At 40.6% G+C, this 14,957-nt stretch overlaps 2 protein-coding genes across 2 annotated transcripts; one reads left to right on the forward strand and one right to left on the reverse strand.

Moving 5' to 3' along the window:
- Positions 1 to 7: 7 nt before the first annotated feature.
- ostf1 (osteoclast stimulating factor 1) lies at positions 8 to 9,891 on the reverse strand. Its single transcript, XM_079161153.1, has 10 exons — positions 9,753 to 9,891; positions 5,554 to 5,600; positions 4,655 to 4,705; positions 4,287 to 4,350; positions 4,158 to 4,211; positions 3,898 to 4,005; positions 3,478 to 3,527; positions 2,019 to 2,097; positions 1,631 to 1,729; positions 8 to 1,236 (listed from the first exon to the last, which is right to left on the reverse strand). Exons 1-10 carry the CDS (start codon positions 9,784 to 9,786, stop codon positions 1,178 to 1,180), a joined length of 645 nt encoding a protein of 214 aa, XP_079017279.1. The 5' UTR covers positions 9,787 to 9,891; the 3' UTR covers positions 8 to 1,177.
- A 497-nt stretch (positions 9,892 to 10,388) lies between these two features.
- nmrk1 (nicotinamide riboside kinase 1) lies at positions 10,389 to 13,831 on the forward strand. Its single transcript, XM_079161520.1, has 8 exons — positions 10,389 to 10,524; positions 11,384 to 11,474; positions 11,560 to 11,608; positions 12,159 to 12,327; positions 12,514 to 12,585; positions 12,761 to 12,867; positions 13,053 to 13,136; positions 13,316 to 13,831. Exons 1-8 carry the CDS (start codon positions 10,496 to 10,498, stop codon positions 13,324 to 13,326), a joined length of 612 nt encoding a protein of 203 aa, XP_079017646.1. The 5' UTR covers positions 10,389 to 10,495; the 3' UTR covers positions 13,327 to 13,831.
- The last annotated feature ends 1,126 nt before the right edge of the window (positions 13,832 to 14,957 follow it).

The following is a 14,957-nucleotide window of genomic DNA, read 5'->3' on the forward strand; positions in this document are numbered from 1 at the left end:
TTGTAAATGTTCCAAAAAATATCTACTCAAAGTGACATTTTAAGTTAAAATTTTTTTATTGTAGATTAAAGAGAGAGCAGATAGAAATCTAGAACAAAATCATCTTAAGAAATTCACAACCTCAGAAGATAACAGCCTGTTCACATTGATACAAAAGAGACTTTCTATGTCACACTTAAGGCACTTTAACACACATATATCTATATCTATATAGATATAGATATAGATATATATATTAAATCTGTGGGAAAGCAGCAAAAAAACAAACCAGAAAATATCTCCCAGAATGGAGGTCACACCATCAAAAGCTTGAAAGAGTAATTTAAAGTCTGCTTTACAGGGGTTGTATTATTTAATTAAACTGAATTGATCATTAATAGGAGTGCAGGTGTTATAACAGATCAAAACATGTGCAGTGTAGGTGACTTTCATGAATAATAATGAAGGGGGAGGAATATTGCGTCCATACAAGACAGTTTACAGACACATTCCCCCCATTAGGCCCGTTTACGCACATTACACCCTCTAATTTGACCGAGCAGATAACACAAGACAATCTCTCATTGGGTCCCTCAGCACTCCCCATTAAAAGAGGAAATATTAAGGTTAAATACAAACGTTGCACTGCCTCCCAGATGTACATAAACAGATCTAAATTGTGCCTGGTTGTGATGGCACTCTAAGCTGTGAGAGATAACGCATTTCAAATTCCTTTAGGGTGATTTCATGGTTCAGTAATTCAAGTGGAGCATTAAAACTTAACTAAACACAAACCAGACCAATCTTTTAATCTGCGCTGGCACTTTAATGCCCAGCGTAAATGGGTGAAACACAATCTGTATGTTTGGAATGTGTTTTTTAGAGCTTTGGCGCCTTCTCCATTACAACATACATTATGCCTCTCTGTCCCCAGTGTGCAACACCAAAGACAAATCCCCGGCAGGTTGAAATGCACTTGGCAAATTGTAAAACGCCTCAATTCAAAGCTTTGAAATTGACACTGAGGTGATGCAGAGGACTGAGGTGTTTGCACAAAATAATGGAACTAAAATGGAATTACGGTTGGAAAGAGCAGCAAATCCATTTTAGGTCGGTAATAAATCTCTCTGAGCTCCACGACCCCCCCCCCCTCCCAAAACCAAACGGAAGACAGTGAAGATGTTTCGACAGGACCGGCTCAGTCCGAGTCCTCATCGTCCAAATACTCTTCAGCGTTGCTTTGTGTGCGTGTGATGTCTGAAACAAGAGAAATGGACAATTAATGACAGGAATATTGCAATATTCCACTGCTTATATGCATCTGCAAAACCTCTGCACTTTATATTATTAGCGGCCGTATGTCTGTTGCATCTTTTGCAAAATACGTTCCTAAGCATGTGTGGTTTCATGGAGTTAGTTCACAATGTACGAGAGTCTCATTCATGGTCCTTGAACAGTTCCTGATCTTTGTTGCACTGATGCTGGTGCTACTCTCAAGGATTGTCTATGCTGTCCACTGACAGTCAACCCCAGTTCAGCATATTATTCTGTTCCCTGTGGGAGTGTGTGGCCTGTCTCAGAGATACTGTATGTGTGTGTGTGTGTGTGTGTGTGCGCTGCGAGGCTGCCCCCTAGTGGCCACTGTACTTACTGCTTCCCTGCTTCCTCTTGAGAAGTGAAGCACACATTGGGTTGGTGGACATCTCCAGAGCCAGCTTATTCTCGTTGTTCCTGATGTCCGTCCTCGGATCTGAAACAAACACAGTCACACTAAAAGACCAGAAACTACACACAGGAAGACACAGAGATAAAACTGTGAGCACGTGAGGAGGCACACAAAACGTGGAGAGTCAGCTGGTTATTGTTTCCTCAATTTGGAACCACACATTCTCCTTTTATGGTTTGATAAAAACCTTTATGGAGCTTTGTCTAAGCGTTCTCCCTGCTCTGTGTCGATATCCATCCAAATAAAGAACACGACCTGCTCGCCCAATTTTTTTTTTCATAAAACCAAATACGAGACGAGGCTCGACACTCACTCTTGTTCAGCAGCATTTCCACAATGTCAGAATAACCCTTCCAGGCAGCAGCGTGCAGAGCAGTGTCCCCAAGTTTATTCTGAAACACAAAGCATCCACATCACAGACAAACGCCCTGACAAGGGTTCTATTTGACGTCATTGAACTTAAGATGTGAAACCACACGCCACGGTGTGACCCAAACCACAGCTATATGAAAAAAAAACTAACTGCTGGTTATGCCTGAAATACAGATGGGTGACAGATGCACAAAGTAATACGTCGGCCCATCAGCAGCTTCCAGAATAGCATCAATTGGTCTCGTCATAGAAGTCTCTGAGACTAAACTGGAAGGTTGTTCACAATACGTTTTCTAAAACACATTCCTTCATTGAGTGTTTTGATGATGGTGGTAGAGACGTCATCAAACCACTGAGTGACCCCTTTTGTGCTGTATGCGAGTATCGTCTTTATGTTGCTCAGCGGATGTATTTAGGCGTTTCCCTTACTTTTCTCCCCCATCTTGCAGTATCATGAATGGATCAAGTGTTTCTCACCCATCCGCGGGGGAGGTCGTAATGTCAAGGCTCACTTTTTACAGTTTAGATTTACCTGCTCAACTTTATTTGTATTAAAGTGACATGATATCTAACCCTATGGGAGACAAATTCCTTTCATTTGCTTTTCTCCACAGTACAGACTGAACATCACTTGGTCGGGATAAAATAAATCACAAACCACAGTGGGCCTGTATAGACTATGAAGCCTGCTTACAGCTGTGTAAGTAACATTCATAGAATATTAGATAATAGATCATTTATAGAATATTGTAAATAACTACATTTGCAGGAATATTTGAATCCATCTTGTAGAAATGTAATTCATCAAGAAGCATACTATTTTCCCTCTCTTGCCTTGACATTGAGGATGTGATCAAACACAATAAAACAGAAGGTTATATTGTTCATTTATCATGCCGGAATAAAATCACCCTTTCAGTATCATAGATAGCTCCACTCGACCAGGCGCGCCAAAACACTTATTTAGAAAATAATCTCAAACTGCAATAGTGGACACAAATAAATAGGCCAAGTATAGCCTAAGACAGCCAGTCTGCTTTGATGACGGACTTCTGTTTTCTCTTTCGGTCGTCTTTTTCTCCCACATCCCCTGCAAATCTCTGTGCGGGAGGGAGGCGACCCCCGGTCCATCTACTGAGATGAGCAGCAGGCTGTTCAGCGTGGAGACGCTCGTTCTGTTTCTAGCATCGACGCGGCGTCATCACGGTTGTTGCACAAGCACCGACAGTTCAAGTCCATTTTGGATTTCATCGTTGTTTGCACAATATTTGTCCTCACGCTGCATCGCTTTTATTAGATATCTTTTAAAAATAGTTTTATTTCAGGTATGTTATAAGGGTTTTGGACGCATTAGTTAATCTACTTTCATGCCTGAATGAGTTCTTTTAAACCCAACCTACCTGCTGGTTGAGCTCCACATTGGGATGGCTTAGCAACACCTCCACCACATCTGATACACAAAGAAAAGAGAATAAAAAAAGAGAACTTTGAGCAACGGATTGGGTGAAGAGTTCGACATGTATCACATAACAATCACGTGGGAACAATGGAGGAACACAGAAGAACTGGAACAGGCTAACTTCCTGTTTTTCTGCACTTCATGTAAAACGAATCTTCCAGTGTGTCACAATTCAAGATTTATGGGATTACATTCAGTCACTGCCTCAACAAAGTGCTGTACGCAATGAGTCAGCCCAATCATCACTGCTGCCAGTCGGAAAGATTAAGAGTTTGTCAAAAGAAGCTGATGTTTTTGAGGCCTGAATCCATTCTGTTCATATCAAAAAAGTAAATCTTAACATGTTTTAACAACCAGTTACCTTTATGTCCTCCGTGGCATGCCCAGTAGAGGGGAGTGTTTCCAGCTTTATCCAGCCCGTTGATTCCAACCTTGTTTTCCACACATTCCCTCAGCCAGCTCAGATTGCCTGTTTAAATGAACAAATATGTGCACACGAAGCACACACACACACACACACACACACACACACACACACACACAGAGTTAAACCGAGAAGGCTACTGAAAATAATGACTAAATAAACACTTTGAAACACAGACGTGTAGATAGTTGTCGCACCTCGTTTGGCTGCTTCGTGCATTGGATTGTCGATAGACTCTGCCTGCTCAGCCACTAAAAAGACAAAACAAGACTATTAGTGCATTATCTAAGATTCACTATCACGGTTATTCTAAGGTTACTACTCACCATAGTTACTTGGAATGAGTCCCGTCCTTCCTCGGCACGTCCCCTTCCACCAATTACTGTCACTCTGGGGATAATAGTAATGCAGATATCTTTGTATTTTAAATTTTAAAAAAAGGCAAATGTGTGGAGACAAACGGGACAAAGTGAGCAAGGATATTATTAGTGAAATAAAGAGGGAGGGAAGAAGGAAAGGGAAGACGGTTTTGACTGTAAGGTGGAAAATAGAAACACAAAATGCAAAGAGTGCAACACTGACATTCCAAAGAAAGAGGAAGAAGAAGTGCAAATTAAGATTCAAACTAAATGGGACATGGAGAAGAAGACATGGAGAAGAAGACCGCAGCAAAAATCTCTGAGGCTTTACTCACCGTGTCAGAGATGTACAAAAAGTCTCCTTCTTCAAAGCACAGCTCGTCTGGCTGAAATAAAAACGACAATGTGACTCTGGACTAATCAGTCAGTTTCATGCCTTCGCAGGATTCTAAGACTGACTTTTGTGTTTTTTTATCCCCTTTTTTCCCCTCATTGTTCACCGCCTACTGAAATAATCCAGACTACTAAACCTGAAACTGTTGATGGAGGACATAAAAAGAGGGACTAGTGACAGTTTAGTGGGTATGGAATTGTTCACTTTATATAATCAGATGGTGATTGTAATCCCGATGCATTTATCAGCATTTTTATCAGAATTACAGTCCTGTTTTCTTTGCAAACTCAGACTGATTTGAGGCTCTGGCTAGCCACAATATCCACGAAGCGCTTCAGAGATGGAAAAGAAATAAACTATTATACGCTTCACAGATACTGACGTGTCTTGTTGTGGTTGTTGTCAGATTCCTCTTTTAATGAGTGTCTTTTTTTGGGTTGCTTTGCGGTGCAGGCAGCTGTTGCCAATGCTGGAATAGCAACTTTACCAGCAGGATATTCCGCCTTTGAATCTGTCTTTTACCATCTGAAGGGACATGTGCGCACATCTGCATTAGTAGAACATCAAATAGGAACGCCCTCTCTCTGAAATGACTGGAGATTTTATGTGCACATTGAAGTCTGTTCAAGCCCTTGTTGATTTAGGGATTGTTTTGTGGCTGTTATTCTGCACAGCAACGTAAATAGAAATGCTCAGATACAGGAGTTAACAGCCGCTTCATATATTAAAATCCATTGAAGAGGTATGTTAAAGTATTAGATATCGAAAATAAAAAAAATGGACTGAATGAATAGTTTTCAACAATCATCAAATCCATCTAAACCAACAAAAATCTCTTACCGTTCTGGGGTCAAAGGTGAACAGTGCTCGGAACACCTTGACTTGGCCTAGTTGAGAGAAAACAAAGAGATTTCATGTTAGAAGAAATATTTGCAGACTGTTAGTGGAGCGTTAACCTCATCCCTGTATGCAAAAGAGTGTTGAACAGAGAACACTGTGCATGAGAATATAAATGGAGAAAGTGAGGTGAAACCACGTATGCTACCACTCAACAGCTCTGTAGAATAAACGGCTTAGATTCATGACAATGAGGCCACAGGCGAGCGCAGAATGTAGCCTTAATGTGGTAAATGACTCATGAGAGTGCAATAAATCCACAGACTGTATATAAGAAGTGGACGCAGTCATCGTGACGTGACACACTGGTTTGTGGACTTTGAAGCCTCGAGTTCGGCATTTTGAGTGTCGCCATCTTGGTTTTTTGCAACCAGAAGTGTCATGAGAGAGTGAAGCTAAGTACAACCTCACACTGGAAAATACATTTTTAACTGACTTGTCAATCACAAGGTAGCCCCGCCCTAAAGCATACCCTGCTTTATGGTCTGTCTTACTATAAATAGGACCATAAATTACTAAATGAACATCATGCTGTATTGAAGAAGACTTGAGACCATAAACTCATGTTTACTGAGGTTCATTTTCTCATCGACTTCTACACAATCTGACTTATTTTTGCAACCAGAGGAGTCGACCTCCGATGGCCGATGGCGAAAGAACGCAAGTTGAATGCACTTCCACATTGGCTTCACTTTTCAGAAGCGGCGGTCGCTGCCTAAATTAATCAGAGAAGTGCCAACATCATCAATCAGCTCACTTAAGAGCCAGCAGCACGTGGCCCTGCCTGAGCAATGCAACCCGCCCTCAGACACACAGCTCCTCATGTCTGCTCTGGAGCGCCTGCGTCCACCACAGCATCTCTGCTGCAGCCAACAACAAGACACATGTTGACATGCAGTGCAGGGACAGAAACACATAGCTGGTCCTTGTGCCCTCGGGACATGTGATGTGGAGCCCGACGTTAGCTCTGCTGCTAGAAAGCTACCAGAGTGAATGCGGCCTTAGCCGACAGCTCAACCAGTTCATGGAGAACGACATGAGAGCTTAAAGAAGCAGTGCCACATTACACAATTACTTGTTTTTTTTTTAATTATGTCTACCAACTATTGATTTGTGGGACTAAACAATGGCTGATGTTGTGTGCAGTATACTGTATATTAGCTAAATACACACTAAGTTTACTAAACAGACGATCTCGACAAAACGAAAGCCAAAGTACCAGCTTTTGTTTTCGGTTAACTCCAAAACGTGCGACGTCTGCAGTGCAAATTATTCTGATTTGCATCAGTTTTGTAAATAAACATCACTCAGTGCTTCACTATTGACTTCCCTTTCAAAGTGTATCTCTACTGCTATTTTTATCACAAATATTTTGTATGTATTTGTTTGTTCCGTTGTATAATCAGATTACATGAATGTATAATTAGCATACATTATTAAAAAATATTTTTTTTAAATTCGGTGATGTTTTTATATGCTGTAGAGTATTTTTATTCCTCTTGTATATTCTTATTGAGTTCGATAAACTAACAAATGAATAGACAAACATGTTCAAAATGAATGATCATCATCAGCTACAATTTGAATGAAGAGTAAAAAAAGAAACTGCTGACCCATAAAAAGCCTCTCTCAAAATGTATTTACTGGTAATATGCGTAACGCAGTTAATTCTGGACGTATAAGTCTGGTAAATGCAGATTGCTGGAGTCAACAGAGCTAAACGTTGGAGAGCTGTTACTCCCCTCTGCTGTTAGTCAGGCGTTCTGTTCAGCTCGCACACACTGCCTCAGTGTCTCCGAATGCACAAGCTCAGCTCTGTTCAACACCAGCAACCATGTCAGCTCTGCAGGCCCGGTCACGTCCCCTAAAACACACGGAGGCCTGTGCCGACTAGTCCACGTTCTCTCTGGATTTTAAAGCCCGAGGCTCATACAAAGACTCATTCTAGCTTCAAAAAAAAATGTCCTCAGAGTGAGCAAAACATTGTCAGTATATTTAATTTAGCTTGTGGGCTTTTTGATGATTTCCAGCTGTGTTATTTCATTGCAAGAGCAACTCCAACAGTCTGGTCTTTCCCATTCCTTTGCAAAGCCCAACCCTAAAAAACCCAAAACCATCAAAGCCTCCAAAAATACGACACCAAGAGTCATTAGCACAGACACTATAATGTCTTGCACCAGAGAATACACACAGATCTCCAGAATTGCCCTCTCTACATTCCTGACAAAACTGACACTCTTCCTCAGCACAAAGAAAATAAACTCACAAGTCTGGTCCTGTTAGTTAGATTGCATTGTTCAACCACAAAAAAAACAAAAAGTTAACATGGGACACAAGCTCAAGATCTCTTCAATTACCCACTGAAAAAAAAGGTTTTAATTGATCTTTGTAGATAGATGCTATTTTTTTAATTTGGCTCCATCAGAGGGACAGTTACGTTATCTTAAGAAGGATCACAAGCTGCACAGCACCACACAACAGCATTAATACATCTCCTGTACACTGCTCACAATGCAGCACAGCTCATCAAGGCAGTGAATCCTCAGCCATCCACGTGAATTACGGCATAGAAATAAAATAATAAAACTACATCAGTCGTGACCACGTGAGGCTCCGACTTTGCCTCGTATAACTGAACACCAACCAGCCATCTGTCAGGACAGACGGGGACAGACGGTGTCGCCTGCCGTCTCAACCAGGTGTGGCGTCATGGAGCCGCCTCGTGAATAAACTCGACGAGTATGAACGATAATGCAGGCTGAACATGACGCACTGTACAAGATGTCTGCAGAACTGTGCCTGGTCGTCCCCTGTGAGACTTCAGAGCATCTTTGGTGTCTTTATAGATTCTTGAAGTGACTCTCTGACATCCAGTGCTAACTGCGTTGACTTTCCTTTTTTCTTACACCTGCCATCGCCTGATGCACAGGATGTGACCTGGAGAGAATACACTCAGCTGCCAGTATCAGTATCGTTTATTGCCAAGTACGTTACACTTACAAGCAATTTGGCGAGGTGATTTGGGGCGTAACAGTAACAACACAGTGCAATAGTATGACATAATTTAAATAAAAGAAATGTGAAAATTTGGTGAACAAATAAAAATAAAGTATGTTCAAACAAGTATATTATTAAAGTGTATATTAATAGAGAAAAGATGTGCAAGGGTGTGTAACAGTAAGAAGCACACCTAAGTAAACCTGAGCTAAGATGGAGTCAATAAATCCGGCCTTCGTGAAGTTTGTGATGATCTGTTTTTTGGTTTAAACCGTTTTACAAAAGTGTTGATTCAACGTTCATTCTTGGTCCGTTTCTAATATTCTGTCCGTCTCATTTAGTGTGCATCAGTGAAGTCGACTGAATAACTGATGTAAGAAAGATAGGAATGTGTGTGGGTGGGTGAGGGCCTGATACACTGGAAACTGAGCGCAGGTTTTACAGCAGGTGTGAAGATGATGTGTTGTTGCTGCTTCTCATACCAACTATTTTTTAAACATTTTTTTTTTTTTACACCTGCCATGACTTGTGATGACACCTGTTGCACAGAAACAATCTATAGGTGTTTAACAAACTAAGTGCTATTCCTTCACATTTAAAGTCATGCACACTACCCACATGTGTGCTTTGAATACACCTCACATTTCTCTTTGTGAGTAATAGACACACTTCTGGGATGGAGTCACCAGAATAGCAGCAAGGACTGAGCTGGCAGGAAGTTGAGCTGCTGTCATCGAGCATGTGGACTCATTGTCACCTCCTAACCTACGACCTAAAGCCACTCAATGATTGCACTCTTCTTGCATGAGTGATGGAAATAGGGAAGTCACAGCGGCCTGCTGCTAAGAGTTGGATCCCCCTGCCAATCAGCAGAGAAGGCGCTTTTACCAACTCCACTGGAGTGCTGATAATGACGGATATTCACATTAATCCGAGTTTAGGAGCTTTCCTTCCACTGCGTCATGAAAGTTTAACAGAAAAAAACCCGACAGAAATCAGCATATCTCACTCACTCTTGAAGGGCTCACCTCACCGTCCGCCCATTAAGCTGACACCGACAACAAGGTGTGTAGTCTTTGCAAGAGACAGAGAGCTGAAGTTATGGCTACATTTGAACCACAATACCGTCGCAGCGTCGTTCTTACCTGGCTTGGCCGGCTTGGGAGGTGGCTTCGACATTTGCGAGGCTCAGAGATGAAATAAAACGAGACCCGCGGTGTGTTACTTCTGTCACAAACGTCGCTGGTGTGTGAGAACACTTTGCTATCACTGCCAATGAGGAAGTGCATGTAGCACCACAGGCTAGGCGGAAAAGTTCTGCTGCGCATGCGCAAAGCTTAACCTGTGAAATTCGTTTTTAATGCTGACAGATAGATAGATGGATAGATGGATAGATGAACAGATAGATGGATATATAGACTGATATGATGATAGATTCATTTTTGTAAATGTTGTGATGATGTTTTTATGTAAACTCTGTACAATGTATTAGTTCGTTGCACTTATTGTATTCGTTTGTTTTCTGCACTATATATTTTATTATCTTATACATGGCTTACTTTACATATTTGTATGTGAACCCTGAACTTTTTGCACAATGGATTCTATTTGTATTGATTTATTAGTTAATCTAGTTTCAACATACTTCATTCAACGGAACCCTGTTGTAACTCTATTGATTTGACTGTATACCATGTGCTAAATGTTTGTCTTTTGACGTAACAGCTCCATCAGCGAATCACGAGCTTCCGATAGCGGAAACGCGCGAGTAAGTAATTTACAGAGTTGTTGCAGCAGCAGCAGTGGCCACTAACATGCCCGTGTAGCCTACTAGATAAGTCTGCACATGAGCTGTTGCTTTTAGCAGTTTAACATATCAAACACTGAAATGAAGACACTAGTCGTAGGAGTCGGAGGGTAAGTAAGTCCCGAGGATTGTAAACATCAGTGTGTTGCTGTGTTGACCTGCATGCCTGTTGTTGTTGTTGTTCTTGGGTCATTTCGCCTCCAGATAGCCTGTTGGACCTCAGATAGCATTTTGCACGCGTTCGTTTTTCACATCACATTTATAAAATGTAAAGTGGAAACACTGGTTTGTGTCATTACTTCGTACTTCATTTTACAACTTGGTCGTGGGAAATACAGGGAGGCAAGACAACAGGTCACAGAAAAGCACCGGGAAATCCAGCAAGGTCGAGATCCTCCTTGTGGCTCTGGCACCTCAGTGACCAGTCAGTGGCAGCAAAGCGTCAGTCAGGCGTCAGTCAGCTGCCACAACAGTGAAGCGAGCGGCACTCGTTCGGCACCCGTCAAGAAGCTGCCGAGACACATTTCCCAACACCCATTGTTGTTACGATAGGTTTTTGATCAAACTATATTACGAACTGTATTGCATCAAACAATCCACAGATTAATCGAAAAGTTGATTATTGCTGTGTACATGGATAAATGAATATTAAATCGCATGTAGCTATACTCCCATCGGCCCACGTTTATTTATTCATATTTATTTATATAAATACCGGCAGGAGATGGAGAGCAGATATTCTTTTTCTTTTACATAAAAAAACAATATGAACACATTTTTGATTAGGATCCCTTAAATATTTGTTTTCTGTCTAAATAACTGCGACCTAGAGATGTACTGGGCAGGACATTTCACAGATAAAAAAGGAAACATTTCTGTACTGCAATTTCTTATTTTTTATTGGCTGGCACACACATCAACTGACATATCTGCAAGAAGCTGATATCTGCTAATCCGTTTTTCTTTCAGGATGACCAATGGAGGGAAATCTACTCTTTCCAAGAGTTTACACCAGCAGATACCCAACAGCTGTCTCATTGCACAGGATTCATATTTTAAGGTAGACTTCTTTAAATCATATCAAACCTTTTACACACTGTATATATGAGAGCTCCAGTGATCACAGTGGATGCTCTTTTCTTCAGGATGATTCTGCGGTTCCAGTGGACAGCAATGGGTTCAAGCAATATGACAGTAAGGACACTTTTAATTGTTTGTTCAAGACATATTAGGTGCAGCTGTCGTCCGTCTATTCATCCATCTGAAAATGGTGGATAGATTTATGCATGACTGGGGGGGATGCAAGGGAGTAGCTACAATAAAGAACACTGCGGCCATGTCCTTGGTATATTTTCTGTGGATTTGAGAGTTTTATCTACCTGGGGAGGTTGTGAATATCTGCAAATGGCCAGCAGATAAATGTAAATCTCCAATATATTTAAAAGTGAATACTTGTAGGCTAAGAAATAAAGAGATTATACTATTTATACAAAAATATCAGATAATGATTACTTTCATATCTATTACTTTTAAAATAATAATCCTTATAAAACATTAGTTACAGCTTCCCATTCAAATGTTATAAAAACAGAAAAAAACCTTCAAATTTGAGAAGCTGGAACCAGACAATGATTGGCATTTTGCTGATAAATAACTTGAATATTTAATTTCATCCAATGTATGAACAACGCACGCACTTGTGTGACTGGGCAAAGAAAATCCTTCTCATTGCATTCTGTTGAAGTGCTCGATGCGCTCCACATGGACACGATGATGAGCGAGGTCGACTCGTGGCGAAGAGATCCTGAGTCGTTCCTGAGGCGGCGAGGCCTGAACCCAGAGCGCCCGACACCACCAGTGGATGAGGAGGTGTATGTGCTGATAGTGGAGGGCTTCCTCATTTTCAACCACCGGTACACGAGGGGGGCTTTAAAAAAGCTACTGTGTTTGTAATCTACGCTTTACTTTATTGGCCTATTATTAGAAAGTTGTATCTTGATAAAACTTCTCTCTTAATCATATTAATGGTAATAATCATAAGATATTCTAAGTCGTAATGCTGTAACTAACTTGTGTTTTGGTGTGCTTTACCTTTCCAGGCCTCTGAATGAGCTATTTTACAAAAGATACTTCATGGAAATACCTTACGAAGTCTGCAAAAAGAGACGAAGGTGTCAGAATCTAAAGTCAATACACTTGTCTTTTCTGTTTTTTACCTTTTTAGAAATGGATTATGTTTCAGTTTCGTTTTCCATGAGTTATGTTTGAGCTGCAGTAACCAAAAAAGCAGAGAGAGAAAGTTTGCCGCCTCATGTTTTCACGTGTGTTGCTGTCTTCGATTGACAGTTCGAGGGTGTACACGCCTCCCGATCCTCCTGGCTACTTTGATGGATACGTGTGGCCAATGTACCTGAAAAACCGGCAGGAGATGGAGAGCATGGTGTCTGAAATTTGTGAGTATCCAGTTAAAGATGCCACATGTACAGTATGTGATGCTGATGGGGGGGGGAGCGGGAGCAGTTAGGGTATTAATTGTGGCTGAGACCTCAAAAAGTATGTTAAATAATGAAACCATGGTCACCGTAGCAGATTCACTAGTTATCAAGATGAATTGACTGATTTATCTGTTTGTTGTTAGTATTTCTGGATGGACTGAAGCCAAAGGAAGAACTGCTGGCGGATGTGTATGAAGATGTTTGTCAGGAAATAGAAAGGCTGAAGGGTAAGTTGCAAACAATAATAAACAATACATCAACAACAAATCCCACCTACTTGTTTTGAGTAAGGAGAGACCGGCTACAGCTGGGACTAAGTCTTCAAGACTCTTTTAGTTAGGCTACTTAAAATACTGTATTTAAAAGAAGAAAAACTCATTTTAATTTGTGTATTTTTTGTTTGCAGAAAAAGACTGACATGGTCCGAATTTCATTTGTTTGCCATTTGAAGATGATGGCTGCTGCTCCCATGGATAACAAGAAAGATCATTTTTTAGACTAATGTGTGACTGAAGTGACCAAACCAAAGTGTTAATGTCTATGTAATACTGACAACGGTTTATATTGCTGAAAACATTTTTTTAAACTGTATGAGAATTAACTGCATCTGAAATAGTTGGTGACAAAGACTGCGAGTCGTTTAAGTAATAGACAGTATTTTAAAGTTGGGAGGAACTCTGAGAAAGCTAAATATGTGAAGTTTTTCACAACATGATGCTGAATACAGTCGACATACAGTTGACTGATGTGATACCTTACAATGTTTCATACCTCACTGTGTTGTTTTTATGATGATGTATGGAGAAGTTTTACTTTTGTTATTTTGTAATCACTGTGTACATACTGTGTGCATCATTGTCAAAGATGAGTTCTCACTCATACTTGGATACAACAAATATTAAACAATAATCATTGCATACTGTGATTTGGTGAGCATCATGTTTTCTTATATATTATTTGCCAAAGACTGAAACTGTGAATTTGTAGCATTGGTGGCATTTTGTCTCCACCTGGTGGTTCTTTCTGATAAACTGGAGACAGACAGACCAACTTTAAATTGTTCTCTGCACATGCACTCTATGACCCGCAAACAAAGCTCTGTTAAACTCTCTTCACCAACAAATGATAAGGAAAGACACGTCACAGCAGAACATGTTTCACACTTATGTTGAACCAGCTATTTTCATTTTATTATCATGAAACCAATTCAAATAAAATGTGTGCCTAATCGACATACCCCAGGGCCTCTATGGACTCTCCACCCAACACAAAGGTTCACCTTTTCACCTCCTAGTTCCCGTTAAGTACTGTGCACACAGCCGACCACACACGGCAGCCTCAGATTCTTTTGTTCTATAATTCGATAAAGAAAAACTTATTTTTAGGAATATGCACCATGTGTACATAATATAAACTCAAATAAAACTAAATGATCTTCTTTACAAAAACAGACAGGGCCAAAACAATTAATAATGCAGGACCTGTTCATATCTTACTTCTGACAGGCAGCTAATCTTTGCCCGGTTAACAGCCCTACACGGACCCACATTTCTGCTGATTCAAGTTATATCACCGTTACATCTTGATTCAAAATAAAAACAGACCCATTTGCTGTCAACATAATCTGTCTGTTACAGTAACTGCATTGCTTCCAGGATTTATTTTTTAGAAAGTATCAGTCATTGTCATTTTGCTACACTATAAAGATATGCACACTGTGCTAATCTGAAATGAAGCAGATTTTCAAATATGTCCATTCATTCATTTATTTAAAATAGGCAGAAACCCCTGGAGTGATGTTACAGGAGTCTTTGTCAGCAGAGGCAGAACCTTCTTAGAAAGTTTGGCTTCAGACTGCACAATGCGCTCCCCTCCTTTAAAACCCTATAAATAGAAAGCCTGATTTCATTTTTGTGCTGAAACCTGTTTGACTGCTCAGCATGCCGTGTGAACCGAGAGCTGCTTTCTATAAAGCTTGCATGTAATTTCCTTTAACCTTTGCTTAATCATCCTCTGACTAATGAAGCTAGGATTGTTTCCCATCACAC

Source organism: Pholis gunnellus (genome assembly GCF_910591455.1).
Source record: "Pholis gunnellus genome assembly, chromosome: 6".
Classification (NCBI taxonomy): Eukaryota; Metazoa; Chordata; class Actinopteri; order Perciformes; family Pholidae; genus Pholis; species Pholis gunnellus.